Below are 20,110 nucleotides of genomic sequence, written 5' to 3' on the forward strand. Positions count from 1 at the left end.
TCCAGAATCTGGACTGAGCTTTAAGTAGCTCTACACAGCGCCGGCCCAGACCTGGAAGATTCTAATCTGCAAGTGCGTGTAATCTGTGTGTGTGTGTGTGTACGTGGTTGTGCAAGTCGCCGTGTGCATTTGTGCGACGGGGATGGGGTCTGATTCGCTGCTCGTGATCGTGTAAAGGGGATTAGTTGGATTAGAGATATGAATGCCGCTGATGTGCTCGATCTAGCACCCTGATAGGCGTGCAGATAACATTAGCGACGCCGAGCCAGGTGAAAACGGGGAGCTGGATTAAGCTATCAGGCCCACAGATGGAGAGCGGGTGACAGGAGTTTCACTGACGCTGATAACGCCCCGTCCATCCATACCGACAGACAGACAGACAGACAGACAGACAGACACACTGTGTATACAACTTTTTAACTACCCTACTTCAGATCACATAAGAAATGCACTGGTCCCTGGTGAAGGTGTGTACTTACTTTATGCATCAGGTCTTCAATGTAGGGGAATGTGGTCTTTGTGGGCGTTTGTCCATCCTCCCCATCGCTGTCCATCACAGATGACCCGTATAAGGGCTGTCTGAGGGAGGCGTCCTCGCCGGCGTCTGGTCACAGCCCCCCCCCCCCCATTTCATCAGTGTACTCCATTTTGCTCAGTCGTATCTGTTGCCGTATTGTGTTACCTGGGCAGGAGTTGTGGTGCTCGTGCATAAAACGAGTCACGTGTCTTCTCCCTCCGCTTGCTCCCCTCCTGTCTCTCCGTCCCCCCCACCCCACCTGTCCGGGCCACCTCCCTCCTCTACCCGTCTACACTCTCCTCTGCTGCAAGTTTATAGCCGGGGCAAGTATTGCAAACAACTTGAGATTTGTTTTGTTTTACCGTTAAGTCGATTAAATATGTAAATGGCAACAGTTCCGGTGCGCAGTATTTATGATACAGATCCACGTATCCGTGCCAACAGGGGATGGGGGCTCAGCCCCCCCGCGGAGCGCCTGTCACCGGATGAACGGCATCATTTGCCCCTAGCTACCTCCAGCTTACTGCAGGAAAGCACAGAATATTTTAACTCGCATTTCTATTCATTTATTCGGTTTTCTTCTTAAATCATTACCTGCTTTTGTTTGTGCACTTTTCAATGTGACGCGCGTTGCATTTCAATGCAGAAAATGTGCCGTGAAAAAGGTATTTGCATCCCTCCTGGTTTCCTCTATTTCTGCGTATTTGCCACACCGGATGGTTCCAGATCGTCATGCAGAAAGTAATATGAGACAAGGAGAACCCGAGTACACACACAATACAGTTTTTAAATTATCATTTCATTGACGGGGGGGAAATTAGTTATCCAACACCCATATCACCTATGGGGAAAAGTGATGCCCCCCCCGAACTTAAGTGGCTGTGCCCCCTTTTGCAGCAGCAACTGCAGCCATACGCTTCCTATAACTGGGGATCAGCCTTGCACGTGGCTGCGGAGGATTTCGGCCCTCTCTTCCTTGCAGAATCGCTGCAATTCAGTGGCACCGCAGGGTTTTCGAGCACGAACTGCTAGTGCCGCCGCAGCATCTCGATGGGGTTCGAGTCAGGGCTTTGACTAGACCGCCCCAAAACCTTCATTTTGTTCCTCTTCAGCCATTCTGAAGTGGACTTACTCTTGAGTCTTTGGGTCGGTGTCCCTCGGCATAACCCAATTACGCTTCAGATCCCTGAAGAATTTTCTGGCAGAGAGCAGAGTCCACGAATCCTTCAATGATGGCGAGTCTTCCAGGCCCTGAGGCAGCAAAGCATCCCCACGCCATCACACTACCTCCAACATGTTTTGACTGTCGGTACGATGTTTATTGTGAATTGCTGTTTGCTTCACGCCAGACATAATGGGACCCATGTCTTCCAGAAGGCTTGGCGGTCACCAATGTGCTCTTTTTTGCAAATGTGAGACGAGCACTAATGTTTCTCTTAGCGGCGGTTTGTGCCTCGCAACTCCCCCGTGAACTCCATTTTTGCCCAGTCTCTTTCTTGTTGTCGAATCATGAACGGCGACCTTAGCTGAGGTTAGAGAGGCCTGCAGTTCTTTATATGTTGTCCTGGTTTTTTTTTTGTGGCTTCCTGGATGAGTCGTCTCTGTGTCTTTGGGGAGGAATTTTGGTAGGCCGGCCTCCCCCGGAAGGTTCACCACTGTTCCAAGTTTTCTCTATTTGGAGACAATGGCTCTCACTGTGGTTCGCTGGAGTCTCAGAACCTTAGAAAGGGCTTTGTAACCCCTTCCAGACTTATAGGTCTCGTTCTTTTTTCCTCATCTCTTGCAGAATTTCTTTTGATGGCGGCGTAGCGTGCTGCTTGTGGAGACCTACATCACACTGATGGTAAGGTTCTTTATGAGACATGTTTAGATTCAAAAAGGGCAGGCTGTAATCCAGCCTGGGTGTGTCTGCTCTAGTTCGAAAGCCGCTCTATTTTGTCATTGTATTCTTACAATGAATGTGTTCTCTTTATGTAACCCATCCTATTGTATGGGAGCAGTGGGCAGCTGCAGCGCCCGGGGACCAACTCCAGTTCTTCTTTCCATTGCCTTTCTCAGGGGCACAGACAGGAGTATCAACCCTAACATGCACGTCTTTTTGATGGTGGGAGGAAACCGGAGCACCCGGAGGAAACCCACAGACACAGGGCGGACATGCAAATGCTACACAGAAAGGACCTGGGACAAGCCTGGGGTTCGAACCCAGGGCCTTCTTGCTGTGAGGCAACAGTGCCAACCACTGGGCCACTGTGCCGCCCAACTGAATCCAATAATTGAATCCAATGATCAATTAATTTGGTTAATTGGTTGACTGAGTAACTAAGGGGGCAATTACTTTTTCACACAGGGCGAGTTGGTGTTGGGTAACTTTTCTCCATCCACCCATTATCCGAACCGCTTATCCTGCTCTCAGGGTCGCGGGGACGCCGGAGCCTATCCCAGCAGTCATTGGGAGACACCCTGGACAGGCCGCCAGACTATCACACAGGGCCGACGCACCCACACACATTCACACCTAGGGACAATTTAGCACGGCCGATTCACCTGACCCACATGTCTTTGGACTGTAGGAGGAAACCGGAGCCCCCGGAGGAAACCCACGCAGGCACGGGGAGGACATGCAAACTCCACACAGAGGACGACCCGGAACGACCCCGCAAGGTTGGACTACCCCGGGGCTCGAACCCAGGACCTTCTTGCTGTGAGGCGACCGCGCTAACCACTGCGCCACCGTGCCGCAGGTAACTTCTCTCCTTAAACAGAATTATAGTTAACTTATCAAAACTGTATTTTGTGTTTACTCGGGGCCCCCTTCATCTTAGATTACATTCTGTATATGAAGATTTGAAACTATTAAGTGTGATAAATGAGCAAAACTAGAGGAAACCCGCAAGGGGGGGGGGCAAATACTTTTTCACGGCACTGTAGCCAAAAGTTGATTGTGACTGATGCGCCATATAATTAATTAATTATCCCCCATCGCCAGCGCCCACGAAAGACTTTAAAGTGCAGCGCACTGCAGACAAGACCCGTCAAAATAAACTAATAACACAACTTCGCAGGGCTAATTTGAGTGGAAATGTATAAGGAAGGCGTGTTAAGACACGATAATGAACGACAGGAGGGAAAGTTTCAGTTTTCTTTTTATTTAGCCATTGGTGTAGATACCCGTCATGTCAGCTGTATCAGAGGAGTATTGTGATGGGCTGGTTCTCGACTCGCCGACACCAGCCGGAGGACCCTGTCGTTTCAACGCCCGTGACTAGTCACTATTACCCAGACTGCTTTTGGCTAAATACGCCAGCAGGGACGGAAGGTTTCCCCCCACCGCACCGCGAACACATCCGGTTTGAACGACACTGAATGGATGAGGGTGACTTTTTAAACACCAACACAAGAAAAGGACCGAACGGTTTCTAACGATTGGTGAAAACGATTAAACGACAAGAACCCCCCCCCCCAAAACCGTATATAAAAATATCGAGACATCTCTTTTACCACCGCTCCGCCTCTATTGTTGCTTTAATGTCGGGGCTTCACTGAAGCGAGTGTGCTGTGCAAGGCAAACAAGGTCACTTGAAAACTCATAATGGTGTCGGACCGACGGCAACACAAAGCGGGGGCCTAAAACCATGACGTCACCAACTGAGACACAGGAAAGAGGGTCGATATTCGTCTAAAAAACAAAAAACAAACCCCAAAATAAAACAAAAAAGGCATTAATTGCACATCTCTTGAAGCTAATGTCCCGTTGTAAACAACTCATTTTACCAACTAGATAAAGGCAGCTTAGATTTTTCCAGGTTGGGGAACAGGAAACGCGCGTCACCGTTAGCCACTTCCGGTACGGGACATTTTCAGTCGAAATTAGACACACGGGGAATGCCGGTGCGTTTCGTCGGCTCGGCGAACGCAGCAGCCAAACCCCTCCGGGAGCGAGAGTACTGCATGTAAACTGACACAAGAGGTTTAGTACGAGAGGTCCAACCGAAGGCTGCGTCGCAAACGCCGAGTTCCTCCCTCACCCTTCTCTTTGCCTTTTACCTCGTGGACTTTCGAAACCGAGCACAGGAAGTTACAAAAGAGGATTTTTACGTTAGAGCGAGTGCTTCCGTACTGTCTGCGGCCTCAATACGACACACCCTGAACAGACCAACAAGTCCACGCGGCTTTGTTCGGAGCGACAGACGTTGATTGTCAACTGATTTTACAGCCAGTTGAATAAACATACAGACAAAACAAATATATATATATATATAAAAAAAATTACACTTCCCAAAATATGATATGTCACAGTAAACTGAAAACCAATGCTGAAGGAAGACACTAACTCCTAAACTTAACTCCGTTTTTTTTTTTTTTTGGACAAGACGACTAATTCCTCATTAACAATGATCCGAGTTCAGGTATTCACTGATGTGTCGATGCAGTAGCAAGAAACACTGAAAATGTAAAACTTAAAGCAGCACTTTAGAGTCCTGTAAAGTGAAAGTGAGAGAACATCAGCTGACAAGCGACACGTTGCCTTATCCTTGACCATTCATCATCCTCTCACGTGGGGACCAAGTGGATCGCTGTATAACGTCATAGTCTTACAGTAAAGTGCACTTCATCTGTCTGTTCCAAGCGCTCGCTTAATAATGCTTCAAAATAAGCACAAAATGTAATTCAGAGGCACCGCCTCCTTCTGAAGCGAAGACAGAATGCAGCAATGAGTGTCTCGTTAAATTTTGACAGCTGCTTTATGATTCCTTGAAGCAGAGAAAATCTGTGTATGGGAACAGAGGTTTAACATGTGCAGAGGGCTCTCTCCAAAGTCCAACCCAGACCAACCCTGACTTAAGACTTGTGTGCCAGCAGAAAGCAGAACGTGGCATCCATGTACCCATTCGGCAACCTTTTACAGTCATACATCACAAGAGTTATGACTCTACTCTTGCCTTTACTTAATGTGCAAATTTCCAGCAGATATGCCATCCTCCACAAAGTCCATATTGCCACTTTCGCTGAGAATGTGGAGACTCTTCGCTGTGGGAGGACGCCTTGTTATCGGTGTGTCTATGGGCTCTGAGCCGACCCGGCAGACCATTTCTCACAGGTTCTCTTGGAGCTCTCACACTCAGCCTCCATCTTCCTGTGTGCGCACTAAATTCAAGAGTCTCTCCTCTCCTGTAGCTACCTGATGCGCCCGTCACTTTTGACAGGTCCCAGGTCAGACTTGGGGTCAGGGGAAAGGGAGCTCCAGGACGATTTGGCACAGGGTCCCAAGGCTGGGCAAGGGGAGGTTTGTGTGGCACACAGGTCCCCTGTCACCCAGAGGGTCTCCACACTGCTGTCCACCCAGGCCTCCAGAGGCTTGCCTACCAGCTGGGCCCTGCGCCGGGCTTCCTGCATGGCAGGCTCCTGGGGAGGCAACTTCAGCACCGAGCTCAGCTGCTGGAAACCTTGCTCGATGTAAAGATTACCAGGAGGACCTGCGTGCAGCCAACTGTCCTCATCTGCAAAAAACAGCACGGGAGTGAGGGATAGAGGGGAGAATTTTACACAATTTCTTACTTATGGCCATCACAACACCATGTAACAACAAGCAAAGAGCAGAAAGTTTAGCTACAATAAATGACATATTAAAAACAAAGTTTGAAGTCCAAATGCACATAGTCACCTTTATGTAGTGGTTCCTTTCCTTTGAAAGCCAAGGGCATGACGAGGAAATGGACTTCTGCCACACGTTCCCATTGCTTCAACACCCGCACTGTCCAACTCCCGGGCCGCAGGGGGCGCTGCAGCGGGGGTTTATACTGGGTGTACTCTGCGTCCACATCCACGCTGATGTCGTAGGATGCTGCCACCACGTGAACTGGGTCGATCCACACGATCGTGGCTGTGAGGTTGGGCCCACGAGCCCACTTCTGCACCGCCAGCGGTTCATCAAGAGGGCCAATCACCCCACCAAAATTCCGGAAGATTCTTTCCTTAGGATCCCATTCTGTGCCGATCTAAGAGGACATTGGATTAAAGAAATTATAGCCTCTTTGAGTTTCGTTACATGATACCAATAGTAATCTATACAGTGCAACACTTTAGTCTTAATCAGTCTTATCTTAAGGAGATGCTTAAGCAAATCAAGGAATGAACTTTCTTTCCCCCCAATCAGCCACTGCAGTAAAATTAGGATAAGTAAGCGCTCATATGATTTCTTTGGCTAATAAAGCATCTAAGTTCAAGGCTGGTGAGAGCAAGCCTCACATATACAATGTAAAAATCTTCAAATGTCAACTGTATATTTCTCATCAGCTCTTACGATAAAGATGATCTTAAGAGAAAATTATCTAAAACTGCAACTTCAACTATGAATGAAGACCGTTTGTCCAAAAACCACCCCACTGACTGATATAAAGTCAAGCTGCGAGCCAAAGTACATTTACCTCCAGGTTCTTGAGTCTTTCAAACTCTTTAAGGTCAGTCTCTAAAACCAGGGTGGTCTGAGGCACTGCCCACATCTCCACCATCTCTCTGACCTTTGACCCCAGGTTCTGGACTTCCTGACGCACCAGGTATCCCTGGAAATGGTCATCGTAAAAGTACAGATGTACCGATGAAGGGAAGCCTACTGGCTCATACCTGCACAGAGAGAGAGAAACACACAAGTGTGTGTGAGCGATCAGGATTTCTACTTTCTTTTGAGCAAAAATATAAACGAGGCAAATCTTGCTACCCAACTGGATCCATTTTGAAAATGTCATGAACAGATTTTCTTAGCCTAAACCAAGGCTCTGACCTGCAGGCTGCCGCAGTGCTCCGAGTGGTCTTCAGGCTCTTGAGACCGAGGCGCAAGAAAGATGAGTAAGCTGTAAGGGCCACATCGCTGAGTGAGCCAACCCCATCTTCCCGGTCAAACAGGTTTTCCCAGTAGGCCTTAATGGCAGCAGTTCCAGGGGCATAGTGACCGTACAGGTGGGCATCCAGGATGTCTATAGCCTCCTGGTTCACTGAAGACTCAAACTTCCGGGCAAAGAACGTGGGCCGGGTCAATTGCTGTGTAGGGGATTAGAGAGCATCAAATTAATCAAAAACATCAGGAAACATGTTTGTAATATTCAACTAAAGTGAAAGTAGTAGTAAAACATAAGAGGATGGAACACTGCTAGATTCGAGAGGGATTAAAGATTTAGCAACTGGAAGAACAGCATCTTTAACACGGGTCAAAAATAAATAAATAAAAGCATTTGGCAATGAACTGCAGTTCCACACTGCCCCCATCTGGATGACCTACCTGAATCCTGATGAGGTCTTGAGGCTTAAAGTCATTGGGTGAACAGCCACACCAGTCTACTATGTGCTTGTACTGGCACTTACACCCCAGCTTCCTATTCCAGTTGGTGACGCGCAGGTTGTTATCCACCAGAGTGTCACACATGTGGCTGTTTCCAAGCACCGTGTGGAAGAAAGACTAGGAGAGAGGGCAAACAGGTGGGGCAGCTGGAGTTATAAACAATACTTGCTTTAAGTTGTGCACCAAAACAAAGAGTGTTGTGTGAGAGTGAATTCAGTGCAAATTACTTTGTCGTCTAATTTCAACTTCACCCCTGACATGCCTTAACAGCCTAAACACTTCTGACTCCTTATTTCAAGTGTCCACACCTCAGCAAACTCGTACAAAAGAACAAACACTGAAACTACCGAGATGATTGGATAAACTATTGGGTAAGCTCATTAGGGTGTTCCTTCAGTCTGGCACCTCTGCTGCGCCGGGCACCTGAATGGTGAGGGTCTGCTCTGCCTTGGCATCAGTGACTAGATTTGCATATCAAACTGTCTGTCTGACCAAGTCAGGAGATACATGGTCTGCTCAAGTAAAATGTATACCCTTTTCCCACTAAAATAAGCCCATATAAGCGGTTTTTTTTTTAAACACGGGAAAACCCTCTAAAAATAAGCGATTTGACTCCTTTCCAGTAGATGAGCATGCCTGTTTTTTTCTTCATCTGGTGTGTCACGTTCAACATCTCGGACGAGCCGCAAGAGGGGAGAAGATAAGCGTGTCTACACAGGTGATGTTTCCATCACTGCCAACTGGAGCTGGAGCCAATAAATACCCCAGACTACTGCAGAGTCTTTTGTCCCGGGAATGACAGCCGATTGTAACCTTTCCCACTAAAGACAAAAGCCAGATGTTAGTGGGTTTTTTTGTCCAGTGGGAAAGGGGCTTTAATTACCTCAGCGGGAAGCAGGGCGTAGGTGTAGAATTGTTTCAGCCCTAAAACCAGCTCATTCTGGGAGTTGATGACATAGTCTACGAAGCGTCGGGTTAGAGCAAACCAATCGGAGCCCCCTGAGACCTCCAGGCCTTCTGGGATGTTGCGTTCGCCGAGACGCCACATGTGGTTGTCACATTCATGGAAAAGGCGGTCCAGACCCTGCTTCTTTATAAACCTGGAACATGGTACACAATGGCGAAGGTCGGAACTGATGTCTTGAGAGACAATACAGCGCCACTTCACAGCCTGCATGACAACTAGACAATTATTTCCCATTGAGTGCTCTTGTATTGTGTGCTGGTAAGATGAAAGCTTCAATTTAACATTTTCAAGTTGAGACCGCCCTTATGAACATTTTCTGATAAAATTTAAAAGTTTTTAACAATCTAATTTAAGTGTCGGGAATAAACTTCTGAATAATAACATACATTAAAGAACAGCAAATAAGTAGGTTTGCGAGCCGTGAATCACAAGTGTGTCTGTTACAGCCGGAACTCCCACCTGGCATTCTCTCTCCCATGGGATTTGAGGAAGTTCTTGTCTCTGTGATGCGACAGGAACGCCACCAGTTCATCATTAGTCCTGTAAAGCGGTGAGGGGAGGATAATAGAGGGAGAGAATGAAAGCAAATTAAAAAGAAAAGGCCAGATGTCTAGTTCGGAAGTAAAATGCTGACTGGAGTGTGGTGTTGTTTGGGGGCGGCGGGGGGGTGTTGATGATTTTTCCCTGAGTGGATTTAGCTAAATTAGCTACTCACTACTCTCGGCAGGATTTGGGAGGCGTGGGTTCGACGGTGTGCATCCAAGTGTACTAACTCCTTCCCCCTTGGGACGATTGAGAAGGATTGGCGACTGCTTTGATAGGGGCTCAGTGCTGCCCCAGAATTCCAGACAGAACTGATCAACAAGAAGGCATGGCTATTTAATGCCGCCTCTGTGCAACAATCAGCAAAACAGTCTATTTAGTCCCGTGACCAACTGGGGCTTTTTTTCTATCAAATGCTCTGGCACTTCATCTTGTTGCCGTACAAGTCAAACTCAGGGTAGGCCAACAAAGTAAGTGAACCAAATCCCCGGGCGATACTAAAAGGTCGAGCCACCAATGAAATAAGAACAATCCTGAACTAATCAACTCAAAACGAGAAAGCTGTGCACGGCCCTGAAGCCTTTATACACACCATCGACCCGCAACAAAGCAAAATAACTAATGAAAATCACCATTTAAATAGTTAACTTAAAATGTGTATGCTACGTAAGCCAACCGTATGGGATGTCAGTGCTGCCCGAACTAGAGTGACAGTAAGAGAAATTACTTAACTGTAAAATATTTTGATTTGAGATTTTAATATAGTTTATATTATACATAATTTCTATAATGTGAAACCCTGGATCTCATGTTACGCTGCATGTGAGCTAACTAACCTGGTGGGGAAGTCCGTGGCACTAAGGTTGATGAAGAAATCCCACTTCCAGTCAGGCATGGCCAGCAGATCCTGCATACTGCGTAGGTAGGCTTTCAGAAGACTGGCACCGCCCCAGATGGTCACCATGCGCCAAGGCGTGGCGCGCACGTTAGGGAACTGCTGTGCCATCTGTACGACTTCCCGATGCATGTAGTTGGACCGCTGGCAGAGTTCAGAATGAAAGGCCAAATGGTTAAACAGAGAAAATAATCTAGTTTTGGCTGCATGACAGTTTCCGCATTAAGATGGATCTGCTGCTGCCACCTTGCCAAGGCAGCCCAACAGATCTGGCTCAAGTTGAAATGATCGGAGAGATAAAACAATAACCACGCACGTGTTGGTCGTGTGATACACTACAATGACAGAAGGTGAATGTGTTGGTCCTGCAAATTCGAACTATTGGCCTGTTCGCTGCGTAGAAATGGCAGTGGGTATTTTGACAGCAACACATGACTGAGGAACAGGAGGACGTAATCTCAAAGGCTGCACTGGAGAAAACTGTGAAGCAGGGAATAAACATGAGTGAGGCAAAAAGGATTAGTGGGAAAAGTGATACAGATTGTCAAAGAACCAAGCATCTGTCAGTTTGTGCCAAGAACAATTAAGGTGTTTATGGAGAGGGTGAGTATTGTGTTCAGAATGGTATTGATCGGCAACAGAGAAAAGGGCAAAACAACGACTATTATTGAAACTAAAATCCTGATGATTTACATCTTTCTTTGTTGAGACTTTGCATCACTGGCATACCCCCCCCCCCCCCTTTTCTCCCCAATTGAATGTGGCCAATTATTACCCCACTCTTCTGAGTCATCCCGGTCGCTGCTCCACCCCCTCTGCTGAGCCGGGGAGGGCTGCAGACTAGCACATGCCTCCGCCGATACATGTGGAGTCGCCAGTCGCTTCTTTTCACCTGGCAGTGAGGAGTTTTGCCAGGGGGATGTAGTGCTTGGGAGGATCACACTATTCCCCCCCCTTGAACAGGTGCCCCGACCAACCAGAGGAGACGCTAGCCGTCATGTCAGGCTCTCCTGTGGAAAACGATGTGGTGAACCGCATCTTAAGACAATATGGCAGCCAAATGCAGAAGATTACGGCAGGTAGCATCGAATTTGAAGAAGTGCAGGTGTTGTTGCCAACAAGCAGATATGGTGAAACAAGCTCACAGAAAACTGTTACCAACAGACATAATAACATAAGCTCGGTTCAACCACGTTTATTCGTTCGGCAAGGTGGAAGATGTGTCCACAACAGCACTACCAACTGTTGATTTCAAATGGCTCTCTGAGAGATGGAGTGGTCGAACACCAATGCAATTACACCTTAGCACCATATTTTTGAACAAAGACAACAAAATTCAGGATTTTAGCTTAAACTTGCAGCCCCCCCCCCTCCACAGCAGAAAATAAATCAAGAGAAAAAGGAGGGGGGACAAGAGGGTGGGAGAACTGCTGGACTGATTCCAGCACAACTTGACCCGTTTTCCACTCCCTTTTGTAAAACAGACCATTTCCCCAGAGATAAACGGGGTTAGGTTGGCGGCGTCTGTGGCGACTATCCCACTGACTTCTCATTCATCACTGCCTGCTTTCAATCTATGACTCTGCCCTTCCGCTAAGCCTCCACAGTCCCTTGTAAACTGTGCAAGCTTGCTCTCCGGGGTTCAAGTGAACAATCTCTTCTGCAGTACAGGTGTACTGATGACAGCTACCTCATCACACCCAGTTCTCTCCCTGTGCTACACACACCTGAGCCCTCTAACTGAGGATTTACCAGCCAGACAGTAGGCTTTGCCTTACGATGGCACACTGCAACCCTTTCCTCTGCTAAGCCCCACCTCTATGAATAACTGCACAAGCACCTCTATCCAGGCTAATCCCCGGTGTGAAAACCACAGTGTAAATTTAACCTCCACAACACAAGAAGGCTCAGGCTGTAAACACAACGAAGAGTTACTTTAGACGGGCAGGGTTGGGGGGGGGGGGGGTGGGGGGGCAAGATGGCTTCTCAGATCCAGGTTTCCTCCTGGGCAAAGTCCTAGATCAGTTCATGTAAATGTTGCAGTTTAAGAATGGTTCTTAAATAAATATTTGTTCGATTATGTATGGACATTTGTGCTGAAAATGTAATTTTCATTTAATTTTTTTCATTAGTTAGGGGGCACACAGTGATTATGATGAGCAGTCATTATGATTTTCATTATATTTATGGGAAATGTTTGGGAATTGTTTTCAGCTGGAGTGGGGATTGGGGGACCTAATATAGTAAATGAATATTGAAAAAAAGTACTGCTGTGAGCAACAATAAGAATTTCATTTGAGCCACACAGAAACATTGTTGTGTGTGTGTGTGTGTGTGTGTGTGTGTGCAAGCACACAAGGCCGAACAAGTTAGAACATGTGCTATGGGAGCATGTTACAGCAACAACGCCTCTTTTCACCTTGTCCACATGGATGTAGTAGTAGTGGTCATGGTGGTATATCGCTTTGATGAGACGCTTGAGCTGCCGCACCGCACGGCCATGGACCATCAGGACAAAAGCCACCCTGACAGGGTTCTCCACCTGGGATAAACTGTTGTCCATCTCATCACCAGCCTGAACAGGATTAGATATGCCTGGAAGAGGAGGGGAGAGAGAGAGAGCGCAAAGGAGGGACACAACGATGAAGAAAAGCAATTCATAGGATTCAACAGGCTAAGAAAGGTTACAAGACATAATGGATGTTAAAGAAATGGTGGTGATGGCACACATTTGAATGGGGTACGGGGTGCAGCGATAAGTGTTGAGGAAAGAAAAACTGGAAACCCTGCTGCTATAAATAAACTACCTCATCCTACCCAGTTTCTGTGTTGGAGGAAGTAAGGACTGATGGAGACAAGTCGGCTTTTGTTCATAAAATCAAGCCCGTGTTTAGATAAGGGGAGACGACGGAACGGACGTGAACCACAAATTTCATGCAATATTCACGTAAATTTGGTCTTAAGAAGCGCTTACATTAAAAATGCATCAGCAAGTGAAAATTGGTCTAATAAATCATTAAGAATCTGCAGTGTGTAGGCTGCCTGTGCAGCTACTCTAAAATCCCGCAAGGATGCCTACAAAACAGCAGAGGGTGAGCAAGAGTGAGCAAGCAAATGAGTGAAATGAAGAGAGAGAAAGAATATCTGTACTTAATGTAAAAAGCTCTTTTACCAAGCAGGGGGCAAAACTGAGGCAGTGCCTGTGGCATCAGCTGCCCAGCCTGATGCTGACACACAATGTTGGCGATCTCCTGTCGACACTGCTGTGACCCAGCACGGTGCAGGGCGGACAGCGCATCCTTGCCCATGATGTCACATTTGGGAACAAAGTCATTGCTGGGGGGCTGGGGGGCTCCTTCCACACTGCCTGGCTCCCCCGGTATTGCTGGGGGGGAGAACTTGGCTACGCCGTCCATGCCGACTCGAATCTCACTGAAGTTGCGGCTGCTGGACGGGTCATGGGGGATTGCGCCGTCCACTCCGGCCCCCATCCTGCCATGCTCCTGGGGAGTCTTCAGCTTGTTGCTGGGCTTTCTTTGGCGGCTAGTAACTCTTCGGAGTGCGCTGGCGGCTGTGCCCCCTGTCCTCTCCAGTCTGCCATTCCATCGGCCCCAACTCCTCCCCGACAGCGAGTTCTGCCTCTCCCAGGGAACTACGTCCCTCTTGGGGTCCTGGCTGTTGTGGTCAGGCAGCTTAGAACGCCTCGTCTTCCGCTGATGAGAAAGAGGGGAGAAGGAAAAAAAGAGAAATAGGAAAGAGAGACAAAGAGTCAGAATATATTCCAAACCCACATTTGTTGTAATTCCATAACAACATCTGGGACAAATGCTGCTAAGAGGAGGGGATGATTCACACTCCAAGAATGACATAAAAAGAAAGAAATTCACTAAGACAATGACACAGGCACCGCAGAGGGAAGGATGTGTTTACTCTTGTTTATTTCCTTTTGGTCTGATCTGGGTTATTTTTAGCACAGTCTTTGCCTTTTGTGGAAGTAATGTGGGGAAGACAGAGTCCAAGGAAGGCACAGTTTAAAAGACGCATAACGAAGCCAGTGACTCACTGTGGGGACCTATACGAACTTCAGTCATTTCCCCGTGGCAGAGTAAAGGCAAAAAGCATACATGCGTGTGCATATTGTATTTCTCGGACTACAAGTCGCAGCGGAGCATAAGTCGCACTCAACAAAATGCGCATTGTTGCGAGGAAAAAAAACATATGTAAGTCACTTCGGTGTATAAGTTTGCATTTTTATGGCGGTACAGTATTTTCAACTGAGTCACAAGATTAAACAATGCCACCTAGTGGCTTTAGTTGAAATTTAGTGTAGTCGTCTGACCACATTACATTGTACATATGTATCGCTTCGGAATGCAAACCGCAGCACCAGCCAGATGAGTGAAAAAACTGTGATTTCTGGTCAGGAAATACGGTACACCCCCACACCAAGAGAAGAGAAAGAACTTCAGATAGAGGAAGCGGCAAAGAGACTCTCCATCAGAGCGCTATTGGGGACGTACGTGTTTACGTAGCCCGCAGAGAAGCGATTAGAGAGGCCTGTAAACAGAGGATTGCAGGACAAACTGCAGGCCTTCCACGCTGCAGGCCTTCCACCAGCGAACTAATAAGATCATGGTCAGTGAGACCAAACAGCAATTCTTGCAGTTCCAGCAAGGACTCACGCCGCACCCACTCACTCGTTGTTTTAATACAACCTTACAGCGTTGTCCCTTCAGTGTCCCTGATCACCGGGAGAGAGGGGCCGACCTGGTGGAAGATACTTGGACTGAGGGAGGACTGGCGACTATAAGACATTTAATAGCCTAGATGTTGATGATGCAGAGAGAGCATAACGGACATAAGGCAAGGCAGAGATGTTCTATCATTCTGTTGATAATGTGTTCACACTCCGTGACTGGGGGGGTTTCACATCCTCGACACAACCGAGAGCCTCCCGCTCATGATTCTTGCCACTTCACCAAAAAACCAAACCGTGGACTAATCGGTGGAGGGGGCATCAGCTCCACTCGCTGTACTTGTTGTACACAAGTACACTTGTGTTTTTGCTGCACTAAAGAAAAAATAAATAACTGGAAGTGTTATGAATAATTAAACAAAAAGTTTGTATGTTCTCCCCGTGTCTGCGTGGGTTGCCTCCGGGGGGCTCCGGTTTCCTCCCACAGGCCAAAGACGTGTAGGTCAGTTGACTCGGCCGTACTAAATTGTCCCTAGGTATGAGTGTGTGCGTGTACGTGGGCCCTGTGGTGGCCTGTCCAGGGCGTCTCCCCGCCTGCCGCCCAGTGACTGCTGGGATAGGCTCCAGCATCCCCCGCGACCCTGAGAGCAGGATAAGCGGTTCAGATAAGGGATGGATGGATGAAGTGGATGCTTTTTGTATGTGTACATATGCTTTGTCTTCACATGCCTCACTTTGTAACTTTTCCTGTTCACTTCCACTTGAAACTTGACGTCACCTCCGTGTAAACCGCTGATGATCAGGTGCCACGGAGCGCCGCAAGTACACAGGTTATCAGCCGATTTCATTAGTAGTTGGGTTGGATTGATAAATGTGACCCTCCGTGGCACGTTAGCGGCGCATCACTGCCGTAAACTCAACTTTTATTGGATATTGGCAATCTCCGCTCTAGAAATGAGTAACGCATTTTGGGACTTGCTCAAAACTGGTGCAGACATCTGCACGAGTTAAACACCATCACAGTGCAATATAACCCTTTTAGGACTTCTGGTAGATGACCAAGCACAATCTGCATTTCCCCTGCGACTGCTGGTACCTATCGGCTAATTAAAAGGTAAATCAGCCCAAGTGTGCTCTAGCGTGTGCCCGGCCTCAAATATACATCTCTTTAAATGACACTATTGTTTTTATCACACTAGGAATCAGCCATTTTAACTGAGATAAGAGGTATGTGCAGTGCATATCTTCCGACAGCGGTTTAAACCGCTGTCTCGAACTCCTGCGTTGTAACACACTTGTTATGTAGGACGTATTGGCTGCAAACCAGGACCGTAACATATATATATATACTGCCGGAAGGTGAACCAGAGCCGTAACAGCTTCTCCTGTGTTACAGTCTACAGTTTTGAAGAAGATTAGAATAGCCTATAGCACGCCGCATATGGGTCACCCTACTCTTAAGCCCTCAAGTTCTTCAACAAATCTGCACTAAAACCCTGCATACTACCTTGACTTGAATGTGTGCTTGCTTGTCACATTTTTGAAAACAGCGAAAATGAAAACGTCTTCACAGGCTCCTCAGCCCCCAAAGCATCTCCTAAACCTGTCGTGACATGATCCTCTTATACGAGCTTTGAAGTAACGAAACCCGGAAAAGTATCCCACAGTCCGCATCTCTGTCTGTGACAACCACGGAGGTGACTGAAAGGTCCTCTCTGAGGGCTCCGGTGACCTTTTGTGCTCATTTTGGGGGGGAAATGAATAAATAAAAAGACCCAAAATCAAAGATGGGCTATTTACCTACCTAGCTGGGACAATAGCGCAAGATAGTAAAAGGTTTCTCGAGTTGCCAAAGTCGAGTTTACCGCAGCAAACAAAAAGGTACGAGGGGCTGGATTTGGGTCACCGTGCAGACATCGCCGACCTATCCTTCTTTCAACATCGTGCTTCATTGCCCCAAATAAATAATCCAGTCTCAAACCAACAGCACGGAGTCAAAAGACATCAATAAGTCAATATCTGCCTTTTTTGAGCGACACGGTTCTGTGCATCTTGTTTTTGCTGTAGCGGGGATCGGAGCCGGAGGAACCGCAGCAAGCAGCCAGACGGCCTTGACGAACGCGCCTGACAAATTTCTCAGTGAGAATTTATTTCACCCCAGGTTTCTTATGCTCCATTCGTGCAGTACACATTCAAAAACGAACGTCTCGTCTGTTGACACACACACACACACAGCACTTTCCTCGTGTGTAACGGAGACCAACTGCTCAAACCACAGCTCACCGCACGAGTCTGATTGGAAACACAAATACCAGCGTCCAAAATACAGAAGACACTGAAAAGTAGGACTTCTGGCCAAACCAAAAAAAAATCACCGTTTTGGCACACCAGTTTATTCAATCACACAAAAATGACCACAAATATGCACGTGGGGAGGGGGGGGGGGAGAATAACAGCGAGTGGGCTGTAGGCTTCCTGCCTCTGTCAGACAACATGGCAGGGAGTGGGATCTCTCACTGGCACATGGACAGTCCAGAGACTGTGGGAACAGAACAGAGGCTACGGCCGAGACAGCAGGGTAGGACATGGAGCCAGATAAACCAGTGCCAGCAAGCCAGCTGCCAACCAAATACAGCACAGTCAGCTACCGATGGCCAATCGCACTCTCATGCCCATTACAATAAGAGGCACTATGGAGCCCAGTATCATACCATGCGTTGCGCCGCTACTGTAGCTCTTTTGCTTCAAAGACCCAAGTTAATAAGCGCACCAAACTGCACAGAGGATAGAGAGCTTGAGTTAAAAGACTGTTTGCAAAATATGTATTTTGAGCCCTTTGTCCTATAACGTTGATATATATATATATATATATATATATATATATATATATATATATATATATATATATATATATATATATATAAAAAGAAGAAGCTCCAACCTTTTGGGCTTCATGAATGGGGGCTCTCACATGGAAGAGAAACACACGGCAGTGCCTACTGTTTCAATTCTCCTCCTCACCAACGTTCACAGCTTTTAATTAAACACTACCCCATCAAAACATGTATCGACTGAAAAAGCCAGCCGGGCCAGCCTTTTACTTTCAATTAGAGTCGAGCGACACCGTTATCTGTGCGGTCATCTGCCGGAGCCGGGGGGGGGGGGGGGGAGCGGCAGAGAGTGAGACGAGGATGACAGCAGAAGCAGAGTATGTGCGGTCTCTCTCGTTCCCCCCCCCCCCCTCCTTCAGAAATCTTCCTCCCCCTTTCCGTGCTGCGACTACGGCAGAATGCGCGCGGCCACGTTCTCACGCGCAGGAGCCAGCCAGCCGATTAAACGGATCGCCGAGTTAAATGTAGACGCCACAGAGCATCGGGGAATTGGTTACTCCTTCTCACCTTGCCTCCCCGGCCGAACACACGCAGCGATGATTGACGCGCGCTCGTGTGAAATGTACCTGATGAGGGGGAGCGGGCAAGCTGGGGGGGGGGTTGTTTATCGCCCAGTCAGGTGGCAGAGGTCGAAGCGGACGTTTCTCCGCGCTCTCGGGGGGGGCGGGCGCGGCGGGGGGGGGGGGGATCGCGTGCCACGCTTCCCGTTAGTTTTAAAGTCTGTCGGAAGGAAATGGATTCATTGTATCCGAGGCGGTTGTTATTTATACATGCCACGAGGGGCAGGTGGCCGAGCAGCTGCTGAACTTTTCGACGGCCCAGGATGATCTCAACGGGAACAGGGCACCAAGTCCAGATTTACCAATGGGCGCCCCCCCCCCCTCTGCTCCTCCCGATAATATTCATTCCTCCAGCCGATCGCTTCACTGAAAACAACCATTACAACTTCCTGCTCTAAGGTCCGCCCATCAAGCGCAGATCTACTTTGCGCGAACTATCAACCTGGGATGAAGGTTGAACGAGTAGGGCTGCTACGTCACAGTTCAGTTACAATACCTCTGGTTCCCTCAGAATGAAGCGCGCGAAGCCCTCCGGGGGCCCAAACTGGTTAACAACGCACAATTACCTTATTTAGGGAAGAAACGGGAGGGTCTGGGTGGGGGTGGTGGTGGTGGGGGGGGCAGTGCCTCAGAGGAGCGTCCCAGGTGTGCATGTGAGATGCGGAGTGCAGATTCCTGCAGAGCAAGTTGGGGTAATGTTACACAAAAATGTTCAGACACGCTGGGGTGGCCTCCGTCACGAAGCACTCTCTAGATGCCCCCCCCCCCACCCGAGATATCCGGCGTGTACGCGGTTGGCATTATGCGTGGATTAGTGGTGGGGGGGTCACGCAGAACATCAAAAAGACCATCCAAAACAAAAAAATAAGAAGACAAAATAACTGAACTGTGTAAGATAATGTAGCATAGATGCTGGGGACCGGGTGGGGGTGTGGGGGGGGCATCCCCAATTCCCAATCGAACGGAAGTTGCCCCACTTTCGGGTTAAGCGTTATATGCACCTCGACACATGTCTAAAGTTGGCAGCCCTTGCTTGACAGAGATGACGTCCACACCGGGCAGTCGACGAAACAGCTTTTTTGGCTTTGCAATCGTTTGTCGTTGCCTTGTTTACCCCTCGCCACGCTACGGAACAGCCCCTCCGGACCGAAGACACCGAGAGCCGCCAACACACACACACACACACACACACACACACGCACGCACACAGAACTGATACAATAATCGATCGCCAGGGTGAATCAATATCTGAACGACGCGGTCAGACCGGAACTTCGCCGATGTTAGTACGAGTTAATCAACAGCGTTCGCCTTGATGGGTATGACTGACAAGACCGACGGAGACCGGGAGACCGACAGACCGTTGTAACAACAGACACGACGAGACCAGCTCGGCTCAGCTGAAGCGCTTCGCCGTCCGCTAGCCGTTAGCCCGCTCACGGCGGCTAACGGCTAGCCGTAGAAGCGTAAACCCGGCTGGGTCTGCCGGCGAGCGGCGCCGACGGCGGCGACAACAACGACGACGACGACACGCAGCCACTCCTCACCTCCGCCTCGCCTTCTTCGAGGCCCCTCAGACTCCACACGACGAGCCCCTGGACCAGGAGGATTGTCAGGGCGGCCGCGATCGCTAGCTTGTACCGTCGGAGGAGCTTCTGCACCCGCACGCTGGCCACCATTTTCCCCGACTCCGGCTCGCAGGAGCGGC

The 20,110-nt window shown here is 48.4% G+C and overlaps 1 protein-coding gene across 1 annotated transcript; it reads right to left on the minus strand.

Moving 5' to 3' along the window:
• Positions 1 to 3,642: 3,642 nt before the first annotated feature.
• xylt2 (xylosyltransferase II) lies at positions 3,643 to 20,101 on the minus strand. The gene is made up of 11 exons (XM_056287653.1): positions 19,950 to 20,101; positions 13,428 to 13,968; positions 12,675 to 12,850; positions 10,197 to 10,399; positions 9,277 to 9,357; positions 8,734 to 8,950; positions 7,791 to 7,967; positions 7,296 to 7,552; positions 6,943 to 7,138; positions 6,180 to 6,513; positions 3,643 to 6,015 (listed from the first exon to the last, which is right to left on the minus strand). Exons 1-11 carry the CDS (start codon positions 20,079 to 20,081, stop codon positions 5,693 to 5,695), a joined length of 2,637 nt encoding a protein of 878 aa, XP_056143628.1. The 5' UTR covers positions 20,082 to 20,101; the 3' UTR covers positions 3,643 to 5,692.
• Positions 20,102 to 20,110: the final 9 nt, after the last annotated feature.

The sequence above is a fragment of the Lampris incognitus genome, chromosome 10 (genome assembly GCF_029633865.1).
Source record: "Lampris incognitus isolate fLamInc1 chromosome 10, fLamInc1.hap2, whole genome shotgun sequence".
In the NCBI taxonomy this organism is placed as follows: Eukaryota; Metazoa; Chordata; class Actinopteri; order Lampriformes; family Lampridae; genus Lampris; species Lampris incognitus.

Excerpts from the sequence above, each read along its gene's own strand:
- xylt2 (XM_056287653.1), bottom strand. The coding sequence starts at position 20,081 with ATGGTGGCCAGCGTGCGGGTGCAGAAGCTCCTCCGACGGTACAAGCTA. Across the intron at positions 8,951-9,276 it reads CATGGGAGAGAGAATGCCAG|GTTTATAAAGAAGCAGGGTC; the intron begins GTGGGAGTTCCG and ends ACCATGTTCCAG. Across the intron at positions 7,968-8,733 it reads ACGCCCTGCTTCCCGCTGAG|TCTTTCTTCCACACGGTGCT; the intron begins GTAATTAAAGCC and ends CCTCTCTCCTAG.